We start from the raw sequence: 16,717 nt of genomic DNA, 5'->3' as shown, positions 1-16,717 counted from the left end.
TTCAACGTTTATTTGATGAAAGAATAATAATGTTTTAGGGCATATATATATCCAAAACAGCAAACCTAATAAAAGAGGGGACTCACCTTTCATGATATGATCGCTTTGTTCTACTTTGTTTTCGGGTGTCTCAGCCATTCCATAACCGATTTTCATCATGTAAAATTTGAATTCCTCTTAAAATAGTATGCTCTGTATTATATCATAAGTGGTTTCTCGGTATATATCGGAAAAGATTAAAAGCCCAATCATCGTCTCCACCAAAATAATACTATATGATCCCTCCTTAAACCTGTTGCCTACCAGAAATAGGCATACGATTCAGCATCCCAAAAGAATGTCCTCGTCGTCGTTGTACTGTTGTTGTTGTTGTTGTTGTTGCTGCTGCTGCTGCCGCTGTTGTTGTTGTTGTTGCTGCTGCTGTTGCTGTTAATGTTGTTGCTGCTGCTTTAGCATTTTTAGCTCACCTGAGCCAAAAACTCAAGTGAGCTATTGCGATGCTCTTCGTCCGGCTTCCATCGTCCGTTGTCCGTCGTGCGTCGTGCGTCGTGCGTAAACGTTTTACATTTTCATCTCCTTCTTGAGAACCCCATGACCGATTTTCACCAAACCTGGCAGGTAGCATCCCTAGGGGGGTAGAATCTCAATCCCAGCATATGGGTACCATGCCTCATCTGGGGGCTCCGGGATGGCGGAGAGGGCCTAGATTGGGGCCAAATTGTAAATTTTCATCTTTTTCTTGAAAATCCCATGGTGAATTTTCACAAAAACTTGGCAGGTAGCATCCCTAAGGGGATATAATCTCAATCCCATCATATGGGCACCATGCTAAACCAGAAGTGATTGAGCTAAGTTGATACAGTAAATCAGTATATTGATGACTGTTTTTTCGAGTTTGTTCATAGCAAAATCAGGGGTTGATGAATATTCACCAAACTTGGCAGGTAGCGTGCCAGGGGATTAAGATCTCAATTTGTTCAACAAGGCACCATGCTCCCCTTGGAGGCCTTAAGAGGGCACAATATCAACATTAAGAATTTTTTTTTTTTTCAAACTGCACAGTCCAATGTTCTTTAAAGTACAGTGTACTTGGCAGATATTTTTACCAATGTGATGGAATATGCAAATGGACACCATGCCCCCAGCTCTCAAAGCTACCCCCATCACAAGTTTCCAGTGTTCTCAGGTAAGTGTCTATCAAATGCATGGAAGGTGAACTTGCAATACTCGGGTGAGCGCGAGACCCCTGGGTCTCTTGTATGATTATGATGTGTTATACGTTTCACTGTAGTCCTCGGTCAAGTAGGTACTGCTATACTTTGTATAACGTACTGTATTATGTGGCTTTTCACCGAGTACAGGTGATGGTACAGCGCACTCTATCGGCAAAGAGTCTCTCCCACGCCCAAGGTGGCTGCATCTTTGCCGGATTCTGCAAGATCCTGCCCGTCTTCATGACCGTCATACCCGGGATGATTGCAAGAGTCCTCTACACGAGTAAGGCCTTGCCCTATACCTCTAACTCCATTATCCTAGCTATTTCAAACTATGTTTTAACCGGGGGGGGGGGGGGGGGGAGGGGTCAATTTACCCCTCCCCCAAAACCTATTACCCAATTCATGCAAAGTTTTGCATGGAGGTACATTAAGTATTAGCGACGCATTCATGCTTTCATATCATATGCAAAATGTACCATATGCAAATTACGTGCATATTGATTACCGCGGAATGATAATCTTAAATATCTTTTTTTTTTAACTTAGCTGCGGTTCCGAAGAAATCGGAAAATTAACCCTAAAAAGACTGGGGGGGGGCCTAAAAGGCCCCCCCCCCCCTCGACATTTCGCGCGATTACTCTGCAACACGCAATGCTCTCGCCCCGATGCTCTATGACTTTTTTCTTTCAAGTTTCCCGCACATTTTGACGCCAAATTTGTGACGCCCGGGGGTACGGTTCTGAAGTTACATAACTTTTTGTACATACACGTGAGACCGAAAATGGCTCAAAAATGTGATTTTGTGTACAAAGTCAATGCAAATTTAGTTTTTTCACATGGTTCATATAAATATGCTTATTTTTACTCTGGCTAAAATTAATTTGTTTTTGTAGTATTATGCTTCAAAAAGTGTCTGCCACAAATTTTGTTTAAAAAAACAGCAAAAACAAAAGGTCGAAAAAACAAAGAAATACATAAGAAATTCATGAAACAATAAAATAGATAAGAAATTAATTTTGATACCGAATTTTTTTTAAAGTACATTTGCGAAGAATGCCACAAAGAATAATTAGACCAAAAATGAGCACTTTTGGAGCTTTATTTACTGATTTAGATCAAAGAGTCTGATTTCTCGCATAAATTAGTATAATTAATCAAAATAAAATAAAAGAAGACTATTTTGGAAAATTTAGATATGCGATCTTGTAGATTACATCGCACACTACCATTGTGCAAATTTCCGCGGCGATCGCGCAATCCACGGCCGAGATCTTAAGGGGGGGCCCTTTAGGCCCCCCCCCCCCCCCCAGTCTTTCGAGCTACCAAAATAGCCCAGTCTTTTTAGGGTTAAGACAGATGTGTGTGTGTTGTTGTTGTTTGTTCCAGTCTAGAAATATGTGACTGTACACTAACATATTATGTATCATCATTATAATTATTATTATTCAACCTGAAATAACATTGTGCCATGGGCTTGTACAGGATGTAAAGTTGAATTTATTGTGTTATATTTTATTTATTTATGTATGTATTTATTTATCAATTTATTTATTTATTCATTTTTTTTTTGGGGGGGGGGGGAGGGGAGGTGGTATCAATTATTTCTATGAACCCCAAATCACTGCAAGGTTTGATGTTGCTAAAAACCAGTACTGAATTCAGTGATACACAACATCATGCACATAAGATTACTGATTTTTTTTTTTTTTTTGTGTACACTGTCCACTCGTAGATACCGTTGCGTGTGCTTCAGCGGAGGCCTGTCTGGCAGCCTGCGGGAACTCGAGGGGATGTAGCAACACCGCTTACCCTAGTCTGGTGCTTGGGCTGATGCCTGACGGTGAGAATTAATGGACTCCTTTTGTCTTAACTCGCTCTGTGTTTCAATGTGCTTGATACACTTTATTCCAGTGAATTATAAGGAGCTACGATGACAACGATGCCATGAATGGTTATAAGATGAATAATATATAAAATCAGTACTAAAAACTAGGAAGTATATTTGTATTGTTATTGTTTTAGTTAAACATTTTAACAATATTTTTAATGTTGTTATCATTTACGGTGTTGTTATTTACGGTGGGGGCGTTGTGGCATTGTGGATAAGACTCCCGACTCCCGATCGGAGGACCCGAGTTTGAATCCCACCCAGCGCTTACGTCCTTGGACAAGATGTTTTACCCACCATGTCCCTCTCGACCCAGGTGTATAAATGGGTACCTGGCAACGCTAGCATTGGCTAGGGTAATAATAATGGCAGGGCCCTCTGGTAGGGCAGTGCCAACACTGAAGAGGTTACCCTGGGTATGGCTGTATGACTCGTTGACTGTTTGACTCATGGGTGTCGGATCTCGTGACTTCCACATTATTTTGTAACAAAAACTCCTTCTCTCACAGGTTTGCGAGGGGTGATGCTGGCGGTGATGTTATCGGCTATCGTGAGCAGTCTGACGTCACTGTTTAACAGCATCAGTACCCTGTTCACCGTGGACATCTGGCAGTTTTCTCGCCAGAGGATCTCCGACAAGAATCCGAGCAATCGCGAGTTGATGATTGTTGGCAGGTAACAAGATATTGTTGTGGACATTTTATGTGGTCCTGTTGACGTTGGACCAAGTTTTAAGTAAAAAGAGACGTAATAATTTTCATTCTACACTCTACAAACATCATAATGGTGACGGAAATTAATTTAAAAGAAAAGTGATAATCGCAATGATATTTATGTTAACCCACACTGTAACGAATGAAGATACATTTAATACTTGCTAATATTAAGTTATTATTGTTTTTATATTGTTCTTATTGTTCTTTATTGGTTTATGTTTAACGTAAAAAAATGATCGTTAGTGGTTTGTGACAGCGGTTTTGGCAATTACAAAGTTAAAAGCTTTGGAATTAAAGGTTAAAAGTCACAAGACATAATGCGCTTATTGTGATAGTTATCAATTCTTTCGACTCCATTTTAATCCACTGGTTCACTTTAATAGATAAATAGCTTTCAGCAGTTCTTTTCCGACCTGTTATGATTATATTCTGGTACGTGATACAAATGATTATCATGATTCATGTTTATAAGAGGATATGTCAATGACAGCAGTGTCGAGAATGGTAAGATATACAATTATCACTTTGAATCCTGACTTTATCGTGTCATAGAGTGACGGTGATGGTCATGACCGCGATCAGCGTACTGTGGATCCCCGCCATAGAGCTCCTACAGGGGGACAACATCCTCACCTATTTCACGCGGATGCAGGGGCGTGCCACGCCCACCATCGCCGCGGTCTACCTCCTGGCCGTCCTGTGGCCCAGAACGAATGAGAAGGTCTGTTGTTTGACTCTTGTCAATAATATGTCACGCTGTCACGCTGTCAGTGTAGTCTGTGTAGAGACCCCCTCGACCGTCCCCTCCCCATATCTCTTTTTCTCATCGCATATACCCACCCACAAAACACACCTCTTGTTGCATATCTGTATGATTAATATCCACCTATAACAGTAAACCTAACCTAAACCTGTTAACCTCGCGCTAGTCGAAAATTTTGCTATTTAATTTGACGTTATTATTATTATTAGTAGTAGTAGTAGTAGTAGTAGTAGTATCATTATCATCATCATCATTATCATTAAAGATTATTTAAAGTAAAAGAGTAAGTCAAGACCGGATGAATGTAAACTATTGTTGATTCTATTGTGTAAGTCGAAATTCACGTAAGTCGAAAGATTTTTTTTCTCCTCTGGTCCCTTTTGTAGATTCCACTTTGGCGAGGTTGACTGAATGTAGCATGTTTAATCAATACGGAACACCTGTTCGAAGGAGCTATTAAGATGCCACTCACGTGTTTAGAAATCATTTCTTGTTGAATTGAATTGAATTGAAATGGTTTATTGATCGCACCAAAAGGCCGAATTGTTACGTTTTATAGCAAATGATTAAAAAAAGAGAATACACAAAAAAAAAACTCAAAAAAGAAATATAAAAAAAATAAATTACTCATAAATATTCATATTAAACTCAAATCAAATGTACGACTTGTGTGCGTGTGTGTGTGTGTGTGTTTGTCTTTCTTAGGGTGCGTTCTGGGGTCTCATGATTGGCGCGCTGGTAGGCCTCATCCGACTCATACTGGACTTCGTCTACCCGGATCCCGTGTGCTGGGAGGAGGACAACAGACCCAAGATAATTAAGCTGCATTATTTCTACTTCAATATGATCCTCTTCTCGGTTGTCATGGTTTCCGTCATTGTCATCAGCCTCCTGACGGAGCCGTTGCCAGAGTACCGAGTAAGACGGAGAAAACAGATCATGATCTATTATCGTAATTGCTATTTCAAGAATACCTCTAAAAGGGATGGTATGATATATTTTGTCGAGGTGACGATTCATCAGCATTTACTACTTATTGCGAAATCATTAGAAACCACTTTGTGAGATGTTAAAGAACATGTAATGCTTAGAGGAATTTAAACTTTACTTGGTGAAAACCGGCTTTGAAATGGCTGAGACATCCAAAAACAAACTGAAACCAAAGTAAAAAAAAGAAAAAAAAGAAACAAAAACACACAAAGAAAAAACAAAAACAAAAAACGATCCTAAAAGATGGGTCCCACCTCTTGTTGCGATCGCTTTGTTCTGGGTATTTCAAGTAAACTTTGAATTCCTCTTAGAATTGTAATATATATGCTCTTTCATATTTCATAATTGGTTTCTCATTATCTAAAAAATAAATAGATATTTAAATATATATAGTGAAACAAAGAAAGGGTAAACTGACCATAAACAAATGATAAATAGTGAAAAGTTTTCACTATGTATATAGTCGGTGTAGGAAGTTGGAAATTGAAGCCCCATGTCAACCCAAACTGGACCATCCTTTCAAACTCAGTTTGTTCTTCGTCAAATGATGTTTTAGCTTTATGACGAACATGAAATGATGATATCTTTTTTTTTTTAACCACAATGAAACAAATGCAGTATGCCAATTAAAATGTGCTGACGCAGCAAGGCAAAGCGGCGAAGAAAGCTTGAAAGCAAACAGTGATCTACAACGTTTATTATGATACCCATAGCTGACGTTAATGTGCGCAACAAGTGAAAAATGATATCCTCGCCTGTGAAAATAAGGAAGGAAGGAATGATAAAAGGAGGAGAAGAAATAAATTACGAGGAAGGAGAAGAAGAAGGAGAAGATAAAGAAGAGAAGATCGAAGATGAGGAAGAAGGAGATTAAGGAGGAGGAGGAGGAGAAGAGGAAGAAGAATAAAAAAAAAAAAAAAAAAAACGTGCTGAGAAGGACGTGGATGAGAGAAAGGGTGCACGTCACGAGTTCCAACACCTGGGAGTCATATATTCCACGAGTCGTTCATCCTACGAGTCACATGGCCCACGAGCGAGTCATACAGCCCACGATTCAAACAGCCCACGAGTCATACGGCCCATGAGCAGTCACATGAGTTAGTCATTAGGCAACCAAGACCCACGAGTTCGACACCAGGAAAATAAGGCCAACGACTTCGACACTCGTTACATCATGACTCGTGGGTGTTGGTCTCATGGAATGACACCAGTATCAAGGCCCATGAGTCCGACACAAGGCAAACAAGGCCAAAAACTTCGACACTCATTAGCCTACATCATTAGGCCTAATGTACTCAGTGGGCCTTTTTGCCAAGTGTCGAACTCGTGGGCCTTGTTTGCATAGTGTCAAACTTATTGGCCTTATTTGCCTGGTGTCGAGCGCATGGACTGTGTGAATAGTGGGCTGTGTGACTCATGGACCTCTTTTTAATGTCTAAATTGTGGGCCGTATGACTATAGGGTGGTTGGTCTCGTGGGATGCCCTGGAAAAATGGCACGCGAGAAGCGTTCTAGATATTGATGTTGACGGTACTGGGGGATATAATCATGATTACTGTAGCCTGTCTGGTCACGTTCTCATTCACAGGTGGTCCGAACCACGTTCTTCAGTCGCTACAGCAAGGCCCGCAGACCGGATGATCAGGTGCTGGAGGACGATGAATGCACAAAGCTGAGCGAGCAATCAGGAAAAGATGTCAAGATGGAAGTAACTAAAGACAAGCTTGCTGAGGAGGATGAAGGTAATCAAAGAAAAGTACCTCGTAATTCCGCCGCACACTAAATGACTTTCGGTCGCACGATTAAAGCTCCGAAAAGACCTCTCCCCAGCGCACCCTGGTGTGCGCCGGTGAAGATTCGTCCGTGTTTACACAGATTCCATAAAACATGGGTTGAACGCAGAGTGTCCCGTTTTAATACGGACGGCTCGAAAACCTCCGGAGACGTTACCATTGTAACCTTCAGGCGTCCCTGCCGCCTTATACGCGCACGCATTACTATAAGTGCTAGTATTGCGCAACCACACGATTTACGTGACAGCGGCAGTGCTGGTCACCTGATTGTTAAAGGGACTGTACAGTACTGGTTGAGGTGGGGATTCATGTTTTGAACATTCCTATTAAAGTGAGATAATGAAAAGCCTCTTACTAATATGAAATATGAAGGAGCATGTAATTTCAAGAAGGATTCAACGTTTATTTGATGAAAATTGGTTTTCAAATGGCTAAGATATTAAAAAAGTGCTAATAATAAAAGGCGACATGCCACAACTTTATTAGGATCTCTTTGTTTGACCTGGTTTTTGGATATCTCAGCCATTTCAAAACCGATTTTCATCGAATAAACTTTTGATACCCCCTTAGAACTGCATGCTCTTTGACATCTCATAGAGTGGTTTCTGAATATCTCGCAAAACGTTAAAAGCTAAATCCTCACCTTGACCAGAACTGTACACACCCTTTAAGCGCTGATCACATGACGCCTCCGGGGAAGATTCACCTCGCCAGCGTCTTAACAGACACCTTCGCGGGGTAGCCTCCGGCGGTTCGCCGGAGGCTACCCCGCGTCTACTCTAGCTGGTCGATCGCAGGGTGAGATTTCGCCGGAGGTTACCCCGAGGCTACACCGAGGCTACCCCGAGGCTGTTCACTCTGTTGCGCCTTAACAGACACAATCTTCACCGGAGGCTACCCCGAGACTGCCCTGCGTTTTGAGGTCTCTTAAGACGGGGCGTTAGCGGCTTTGGATCTGAAATTAACCAGCACGTTAATTCTGAGGCTAATGAGATTTACCTCGAGCGACCGAAAGTCGAATGGTGCTGCGGCGGCCTTGAACCATCTGCATGTCATGTGAATTTTCTGTCCATAGGTCTGTGTGTAAAATCTGTATATATTTGACACATTGTCATAGAAATGACTTGTAACTCGTTCTTTAGTTTTGCTCAGTTATAACTTTATTATCCGTAACAATATTCGTAAAACAATATTCGTAAACGAGTATTGTTAAAGATTATATTGATTGACTCATCGGTCAAGCCCCCAGTTACTTATCCGAATTATTAGCATTTAAATTCCATAGACTAACTCATAATTTGCGCAGTTTGAAAGATACTTTTTTTTTTTTTTTTTTTTTTTTTTACAAATTCCAACACGTAAAACAAAAGTAACATTGGGCGACAGAGCATTTGCCTATGCAGCTCCCAAACTCTGGAATGATCTACCATTAGAAGTCCGGAAATCCCCAACTGTAGAAGTCTTTAAATCACGACTCGAAACACATCTTTTCATTTAACTGTCCATTATCATCAAGCATATCAGAAGCTTTTGCAGCGCAGAAGAATATATGTCTATAGGTTTTGCGCTTTATAAATTGATATTTTATTATTATTATTATTGTTATTATTATTATACTGATGATGATAACAATGATAATAATAGTGATGAAAATAATGATAATAATCATCATCGTCATCATCATCATCATCATCAACAACAACATTCCGGATGGTATCAGTAACCCATGAACCACTGATATGGTGGTAAGAATACTACTACTACTACTACAACTGCTACTAAATTTTCTTGTTCTACTACTACTACTACTACTACTATTGCTTCTTCTTGTAGGACGCATATGAGATATAGTACACCGTAATGCCTTACCAAAAAGTTTGTATCTGTGTCCAAACCATAATCAAAATGCTTGCATGTCGGTTATGCCTTTATCTCGTGTAGTGTAATCACTATACTTAAGAGGTACTCTTCCTCAGCATGAGCCGGGAAGTCTCAAGGAACTTGCATCAGATACGCTTTGCTCCATGTTGCATGGAAATAATTATTGACAAGGAAATCGTACCAGCCACAAAATTATAGAAGAAATGGATGGAATTTCTTCATATTATCTCCTCTTTTGTGCTCTCTCATTTCGATACACTGTCAGAAGAAGCCGAGTCGAGTTTTAATGTGCCAAGTCAAGCCTGTCCTGCCGGGCCATTTACATGTTCCAATGTTCACACCAATTATCAGAGTAGGCCTATGCTTTCGAGACAAAGCTAATTTCAAAGAGATACATTAATTTCTCAATAGTGTCATACCTAGGTTTACATTGTATAATGTATGTTCATTCCCATGAGACTCGATTTTGGTTTGTTGATACATCTTCAGCAAGTTTGTCCTGTGTTGATCTCATCTATCCGCTCACCCTAACCGTGCAAGCCTCCTTCAAAGCAATCTTCTCCTCCTCCTCCTCTTCTTCTTACACAGTTTCTGTCCGCGAAGGAGCCGCGGTGAAGACTGTGGGACAGCGCATAGTGGCCTGGTTCTGCGGCTACTCCGAAGAGACCGCGGAGGCTCGGGAGATGGCTCGGCAGCAGGCGCTGCAGAACCAGAAGATCTCCACACTGAAGCAGGATCCGCGGGCCAAGGTGGTCGTCTACGCCGGCATGGTCACGCTCCTCGGCGTCGTCGTCTTCTTGTACACCTTCTTCTCCGTTGACTGGTTGTAGGCAGGCTAGCTAGTCGTGGGCTAACGCGTGCAATGATGCCTTCATATACCCACCTTACAAGTGAAGGGTTTTATCTTAAAATGGTTTAAGCTCCTACATGAACTACTTTTAATCATTCTAAAAAAAGTCCTAAGTCCTTCATCTGATAAAGCAAGATTAACCATTCCCAAGGTAGTTTATACTCGTTATATAACAAGGATTATTCGTAAAGTTACAGTTATTATATTCCATATTTTCCTGATATTTCGTTCGTGAGCAGCAGGTGACCAAAAAAAAAAAAATGACTGAGATAAAGTAGAAACAAAGAGATACTACCGGGACCCACCTTTTAAATTTGTTAGGACCACTTTGTCTTACCTTTTTGCGGATATCTCAGCCATTTCAGAATCGATTTTCAGTAAGTACCTGTAAGTAAGTAACTGGATTAATAAATGTGTTTTTTGAGCACATTGAAAAATCTCGGCATAACTCCATATAGAAAGAGAACAAGAACGGGGTTTAAAAAGAAACAAACAAGCACAAAACAGTGTTAAAAGCTGGGGAACTGTAACAAAGAAATAGGAGATGACGAATTATTTAATCACAGAGTACATACTCGTTGTTTCCGAGCGTTCACTTTGCATCAAACGCAGCTGTTAAGTGTTTGTGATCACTCATTATGGAAGTAGATTTAGAATCGAAGAAATCTATACAGATATGACCTTTTGTGCTTCATCACTCTACCCCCTCTCCCACCTGCCCCCCCCCCAAAAAAAAAGAGAAAAGAAATCAGTTTTAAAAGCTCCCTTGTCGTTGTGGATATAACGGTCGATTTGTCATGATGTATGCATTGATGAAGATTTGATTCGTGGTCATAACAGCGATTTTTTTTTTTCGAAATGAATGTCCTTCCACGCATGTGCAGCGTATGCTCTGTATGTACTTTCAAAGCCCACCTCCCTGCCCCCCCCCCCCCCCCCCTCCGGTCCGCATGTACAGAGCCGCGCTTGATTGACATGCTGCACGGTATGAGTTTTTCAATAACAATCAGAGGCTTTTGATATTACGTTCACCTACACAGTATTACTTGATAGAGTTGTACATGAATTACTGTTGAGCGATAAGGAGATTTTCTCCAATTCTATGCATATCTTCTATAATAAATCTCTCTCTCTCTCTCTTTCTGTCTCTCTGACTGCCTGTCTCTTTCTCTAGTAGTCTATACCTTCCTCATATGTAAATGATGTAGTCTTCCATAACGCAAATAGCAATCGGAAAAAAAAAAAAAAAAAAAAAAACGTTAAAGCAAAGACGTATGTATACACTTTAACCGGTCTCGTTCTGAGCTTATTCCGAATGAATGGAGACGACTGTGTTTAGAGCTGGTATGAGTTTGTGAAATATTCACTTTCTTCATGATCAAATCTAAAACGAACAAGTCACTCCGAGAGGACACCCACTACTTGGTCAATTTGACCATAAGGAATTATGGGAAATATCAATCAAGTGGAAATTGTCTAGAAGGTAATGATAGACCTGTGTGAGTAATATCCCAACTGAAGACGCATTAGTTCAGACACAAAATAATCTTCGGCATGTATTACTTTTTCTTCTCTTTCTCTTCAGAGTGGAGTGGATATCTTTCCCATATGAAGTCATCTCAGGGTGCAATTATGTTCGATGAAGGAAGAAAGTAATGATTTTAGAAAGATGAATATGAACCCATGATGATCATGATGATTCGGAGCATTTTATACAACGTCCAAGTAGATCCTTGTAATTTGATTGGAGGATTGTTGGTGACGTGATATTAAATAAGTACTCCATTCAACGCGCCGTGCAATTTTGGTTCTATTTTTGCGTGCAACTTGGTTCGATTTTTTCGTTCTATTCCACGGTTCGAGAAATTGTACGGTACTGCGTGTACTGTGTGTTGCATATTGGGGCTCGCATGCAGCTAGCGCAGGTACGTGTGCGGTACATGCATGCGCGTACACTATGCCTACGTAGTGCTAGTGTACGTGTATGAGCGCTAGTATAACTGTGACCTGTATACTACACTGATTGCACAAGCCAGAAAGAGAATCGCAGTGGATCCACATGTAAGTATGGCTATATTTTTCATACATATATAGACTTCTAGGCCTACTTAGACCAAAAAGATCTACTTGGACGTTGTATAAATCAAATAGTGTATGGTCTTTACTCGTGCAATGGAACGAGATTTCGCACTCGGTGAAAGATGAGGCGCACTATTCAACTCGGCTTCGCCTCGTTGAATAGAGCGCCTCTATCTTTCACCTCGTGCGAAATCTCGTACCATTGCACTCGTGACCATTCACTATTTGAATAATATTTTCATACTAAAAAGCAAGGGGAACAGAGAGGTAATTTTAATTTAGATACGATACTTTGACAGAGATGAGCTCTTCTCTCTCTCTCTCTCTCTCTCTCTCTCTCTCTTTGAAGTCCTGAATAAGACATGCGTACACTCTTTTGATCTTTTCTGTTTTTGTTTTTTGATTCTTAAAGCAAACCGCAGTATAGAATGATGTTTCATTGTATACTCTGGCAGATTTTTTTTTCTTTCGATAGTATAATAATTGTTGATAAAGTACGTTTTTCCGGTTTTATATCATTCCTATTATACGCATTCCAGAATTTCAGGCTGCCCAAAATGACCAAAATGTCCTCCCAGGGTATACTGACTTTCGTTTATGAGTGATTTTTGTTCATTATTTTGATTATTTGATACTCTCTGTTTCGACAAGACACAAAACATTACGATTGCCGACACACATTCTCCTCCCCTTCCCAAAGTCTATATATGAGATAATCTTAAAGGGGCATTCCAGACGATTGTCCTAATTTCACATCATGTAGTACATAAATCAACAGCTCCATGTATAGATTTGTGGAATTTATTATGGTTCTTGAGCAGAGAAACAATGCCTGCTTTGAAAAACCTTAAACAAATTACACTGAACAAGGATGATGACACAGGAGGCTCACTTATTTCAGAAATGTAGCAGTGTAATTCTATCACAATACCGCTTGCTTGCGAAGTCACCTGATGTGTATGATCTATGCATGCCTTCCTTTTTTTGTGCTGCTTCATTAGGCGTTTTCACATCAGCCCGATGTTTCCAAATAGCGCGCTATTTTTTGACTTGGGAAATTAACCCGATCACGAAATAGCGCGCTATTTGATAACGTGGATGTAAATTAGCGCGCTAATTGTATCGCTCTGATCGAGAAAATTATTCGAGTCCAACTCGAGAAATTTCCGAAATAGCAGGATAATTAATGCGAATTAGCGCGCTATTTGATAATGTTCGGGGTGATGTGAATAGGAAATGAAATAGCGCGCTTCTTTGCGATCGCAAAAAATATCTCGAGCTTGGATTTTTATCGGGCTGATGTGAAAACGCCTCTTGAGCTCCAACTCATACGTTCAATCTTATGATGACTCTGCCATGTCATCATCCTTGTTTTGTTCAGTGCAATTTGTTATAAATTTGGAAAATACGTGTGTATTCTTGTTCTTCATCCCAATTATCATAAATTCTGAAACTCTGTCCTCAGTATAGCTAATTTATAGTTGTTCAAATGCAAAAATGTGACAGGCATCCGGAGGCCTCCTTTAAATTATTGTTTTTTCTTATTGTTATTCCGCCATATGGTATGGCTTGTGTTTTTCATATTAACTCAGGCGTCAGTTTCCAAGGTGTGTAAATACAGTGTGTGATTTTTATGGTATGCCCAAGCAAAAACATGAAGAGATAAGAGTCTGAGTTGATTCGGGATCCTTTTTTTTTCTTTTTTTTTTGTTATATACAACTGTGTGTGATATACAGTATATTTTATGCGATCGTGATGTTCAAGAGATATTTTTACGTGATCGTAGGTAGAAACCGATAGCTTAGTTTACGTTTTCGTTGTATCTTCTGATGCGTTCTGCTGTGCAGTTCTACAATCTTTGCAGACTATTTTTATAGACATGAATATTTGACAGAATGTACTATATACCGAGCTCACGTAATGTGCTACGTGGCATCATATAGGCCAATGTTGATACAGCTCTGACGTGATGCAGTGATGAAAGATTTACAGGGAGTCGTCTCTTTATAAGGACAGTGAAATCCCCCAAGACACAAGTTTTCATGTCTAATTACAAAGAAAAAAATTATGCTGGAAACGTAGCCCCGCGAGGGAATACCCCTAATGTCTGTAACTGTTTTGAACATAGATATTCAGGTAAATTATTTGAACAGAGTAAGCTGTAAAACGGGTCGGGAAAAGCACAATACAGCTGCTGTTTGAAGTGCATCCGGAAGAGATGAAACAAATTTCAATGTATGGCAAATTGTGAATAAGGGAGACTGCACGCCGGTCATAATTTATCCCGAACATTTATGTGAATTCTGCTGGTGCTCCTGTCTTGGCTTTTGGAAATTGCACCGGAAAGGGGGTGGGGCTTTATGGACGCCTTTCTTCAGCGTCTACACACATGGCTATTGCTCCGTCTGTAGGGGTCTTGATAAATTATGAAGAAACTACATGATACTTGTTTATTCGGTGGTACAATAGACGATAATTGTGTGGTTCCGGTCCCTTGTGATGTCACAATACACGAGGTTGAATGAGGGCAAGAACCATGGTAACTGGTGTTTTGCGATGGTCTAGGTTAGATGTCTGAAAAGGAAGAAAGCACCGAATCTGAAGGACTTTTCAACCAAAACGAGTGGTGCCAGTGGGACTATTAGTAGCTTGGTTCAGTTTCCTCATGTGCATCATAATTTATATGATAATCGATGTAATGTGTATGGTAGGATTTCCAGTAGTGTGTGTCAGCTGTATAGAGTAGCAGAAGTAGCATACTATAATAATGTAGACGACAACCATGTGGTGTAATCCATGAAAGAAGAATAAGAAGACAAAAACGAAACCGAAAGAAAAACATAATGTCATTTCATTAAAGGTAACCGACATCAATTCATATTAAATTAGTTGTTCTTTGTCGTAACTCATTTTACAGTTTTAACTGGCATATTTTGCATAGTCTCATTATCATGGAGAATTTATTCGATTAAATACACTCACGTGCCTGTGAATTTGCTCTTAAAAGTACTCGAAGATTAGAAGTACATGTATGTGTCCTGTAAGTAACAATCTGATAATATGTTACAACCATGTAAACGAATGAATAAGTTCGCGGTTGCGATCTGCGCATGTGCAAAATTAAGGTCACTATTATGAGAATGTTTCGGTATTTACCATCGACTTTCAAACGAAAGAATCCTCAGGCATATGAGGATCTTATATGATACATGTTTCACACCTGTTAAAATGTGCAGGTGAAAGTGATTCCTCAACAATGATTAAAAACAAGCTCTCCACGCATGCCATTTACATTTATCACAAAGATGACATACTTCGACAGAGAACGTTTCGCACATCACAAGACCTTTCCATGTTATTTGAATTCTGTGGGCAGGAGTCAAATGAGGCGTGCGCTAACCTTGAACTCCCTCAATAACTGCAATGCATTGTACATGTATTGCAAGCTTGAATGCATGTGGGAAATAGCGAATCTTCAGTAAATAATCGACTTACTATTCATACGCCCACTTTTTAACACGTTGTGCCAAGATTCCATTAAAAGATATTACGATCTTGCTGAGAGTAGCGATTTCGTGTTGATGACACCAGCGTTCCATTGAAATCAGGTGCTAACCCTCAACTGTAATGATAGCAAGTGACGTGTATATCTATACCCCAACTACAATCTGATTTAATGTGTAACGATTTGTCTTCACCGTCTCGTCTTGAAGTTTATTGAGAAATTTTCAGCCAGGTCTAAGTTAAATTATCTTCTTTTCTTCTGACCTATATAGAGAGTCTGATGTGCTCTGACTTTTTCTTGTTATGTTCAGTTTGTTATTGGCTTTTTGCCATTGATTCGAAGTAGTGTCATTCTAAATGATACCCTTAGTTTAATTCCGTGTTTCGTATTCTATGTCCAGGGTATATAAAGTCGGACTTGTCGTAGTGTTAGCTTCCATTTGCTTCTATACAATGGTCATGTAGTTATACCGACAGTGCTGGAGTTTACAGTCACCGGTCAGAATTATCTTGACTTTACACCAACGAGACCGATACCTTGGTCCTTCTCGAGAGGGACTGTCACCTAGCACTTTAAAGAGATTTGCCATTTGACTGCAGCTGCACAGGCGTTTCGAAACATTCACGAAAGATTCAAGAAAGATTTTATGTCTGTTGAAGGATTGGTATGTTGCAACGATGCAAAATTGTGCAAGGATGTGTGATTTTCATACGGTTTGGGCTGTGTGTGTGTTTTTTTTTTTTTTAATGGAACACAAGTGAAAATAAACTGTCCAGAGTCGACCATGTTTTATATTTGTTGTTTCTACATTCATTATAGTGTGTGTTTTCAGTATTTACATGTATGTTACAGCTAGAACGAAAGTACAGTGTAGGCTTATATTTAGCTCACCTGAGCCGAAGGCTCAAGTGAGCTATTGCGATCGCTCTTCATCCGGCGTCCGTTGTCCGTCGTCCGTCGTCCGTCGTCCGTCGTCCGTCGTCCGTCGTCCGTCGTGCGTCGTGCGTAAACTTTTTACATTCTCATCTTCTTCT

General features: G+C 40.1%; 1 protein-coding gene across 1 annotated transcript in view; it reads left to right on the top strand.

Annotated features, from left to right (window-relative positions):
* LOC140235848 (sodium/glucose cotransporter 4-like) overlaps positions 1-10,430 on the top strand; it is a 42,121-nt gene extending 31,691 nt beyond the window's left edge. The window contains exons 10-16 of the mRNA XM_072315846.1: positions 1,362-1,497; positions 2,950-3,057; positions 3,615-3,780; positions 4,374-4,542; positions 5,290-5,502; positions 7,163-7,316; positions 9,837-10,430. Of these exons, the coding sequence (XP_072171947.1) occupies positions 1,362-1,497; positions 2,950-3,057; positions 3,615-3,780; positions 4,374-4,542; positions 5,290-5,502; positions 7,163-7,316; positions 9,837-10,078 (1,188 nt within the window). The 3' untranslated portion in view covers positions 10,079-10,430. The remainder of the gene's footprint in view (positions 1-1,361; positions 1,498-2,949; positions 3,058-3,614; positions 3,781-4,373; positions 4,543-5,289; positions 5,503-7,162; positions 7,317-9,836) is intronic.
* Positions 10,431-16,717: the final 6,287 nt, after the last annotated feature.

The sequence above is a fragment of the Diadema setosum genome, chromosome 12, assembly GCF_964275005.1.
Source record: "Diadema setosum chromosome 12, eeDiaSeto1, whole genome shotgun sequence".
Lineage (NCBI taxonomy): Eukaryota > Metazoa > Echinodermata > Echinoidea > Diadematoida > Diadematidae > Diadema > Diadema setosum.
This window is presented reverse-complemented; position numbering and strand designations above follow the sequence as displayed.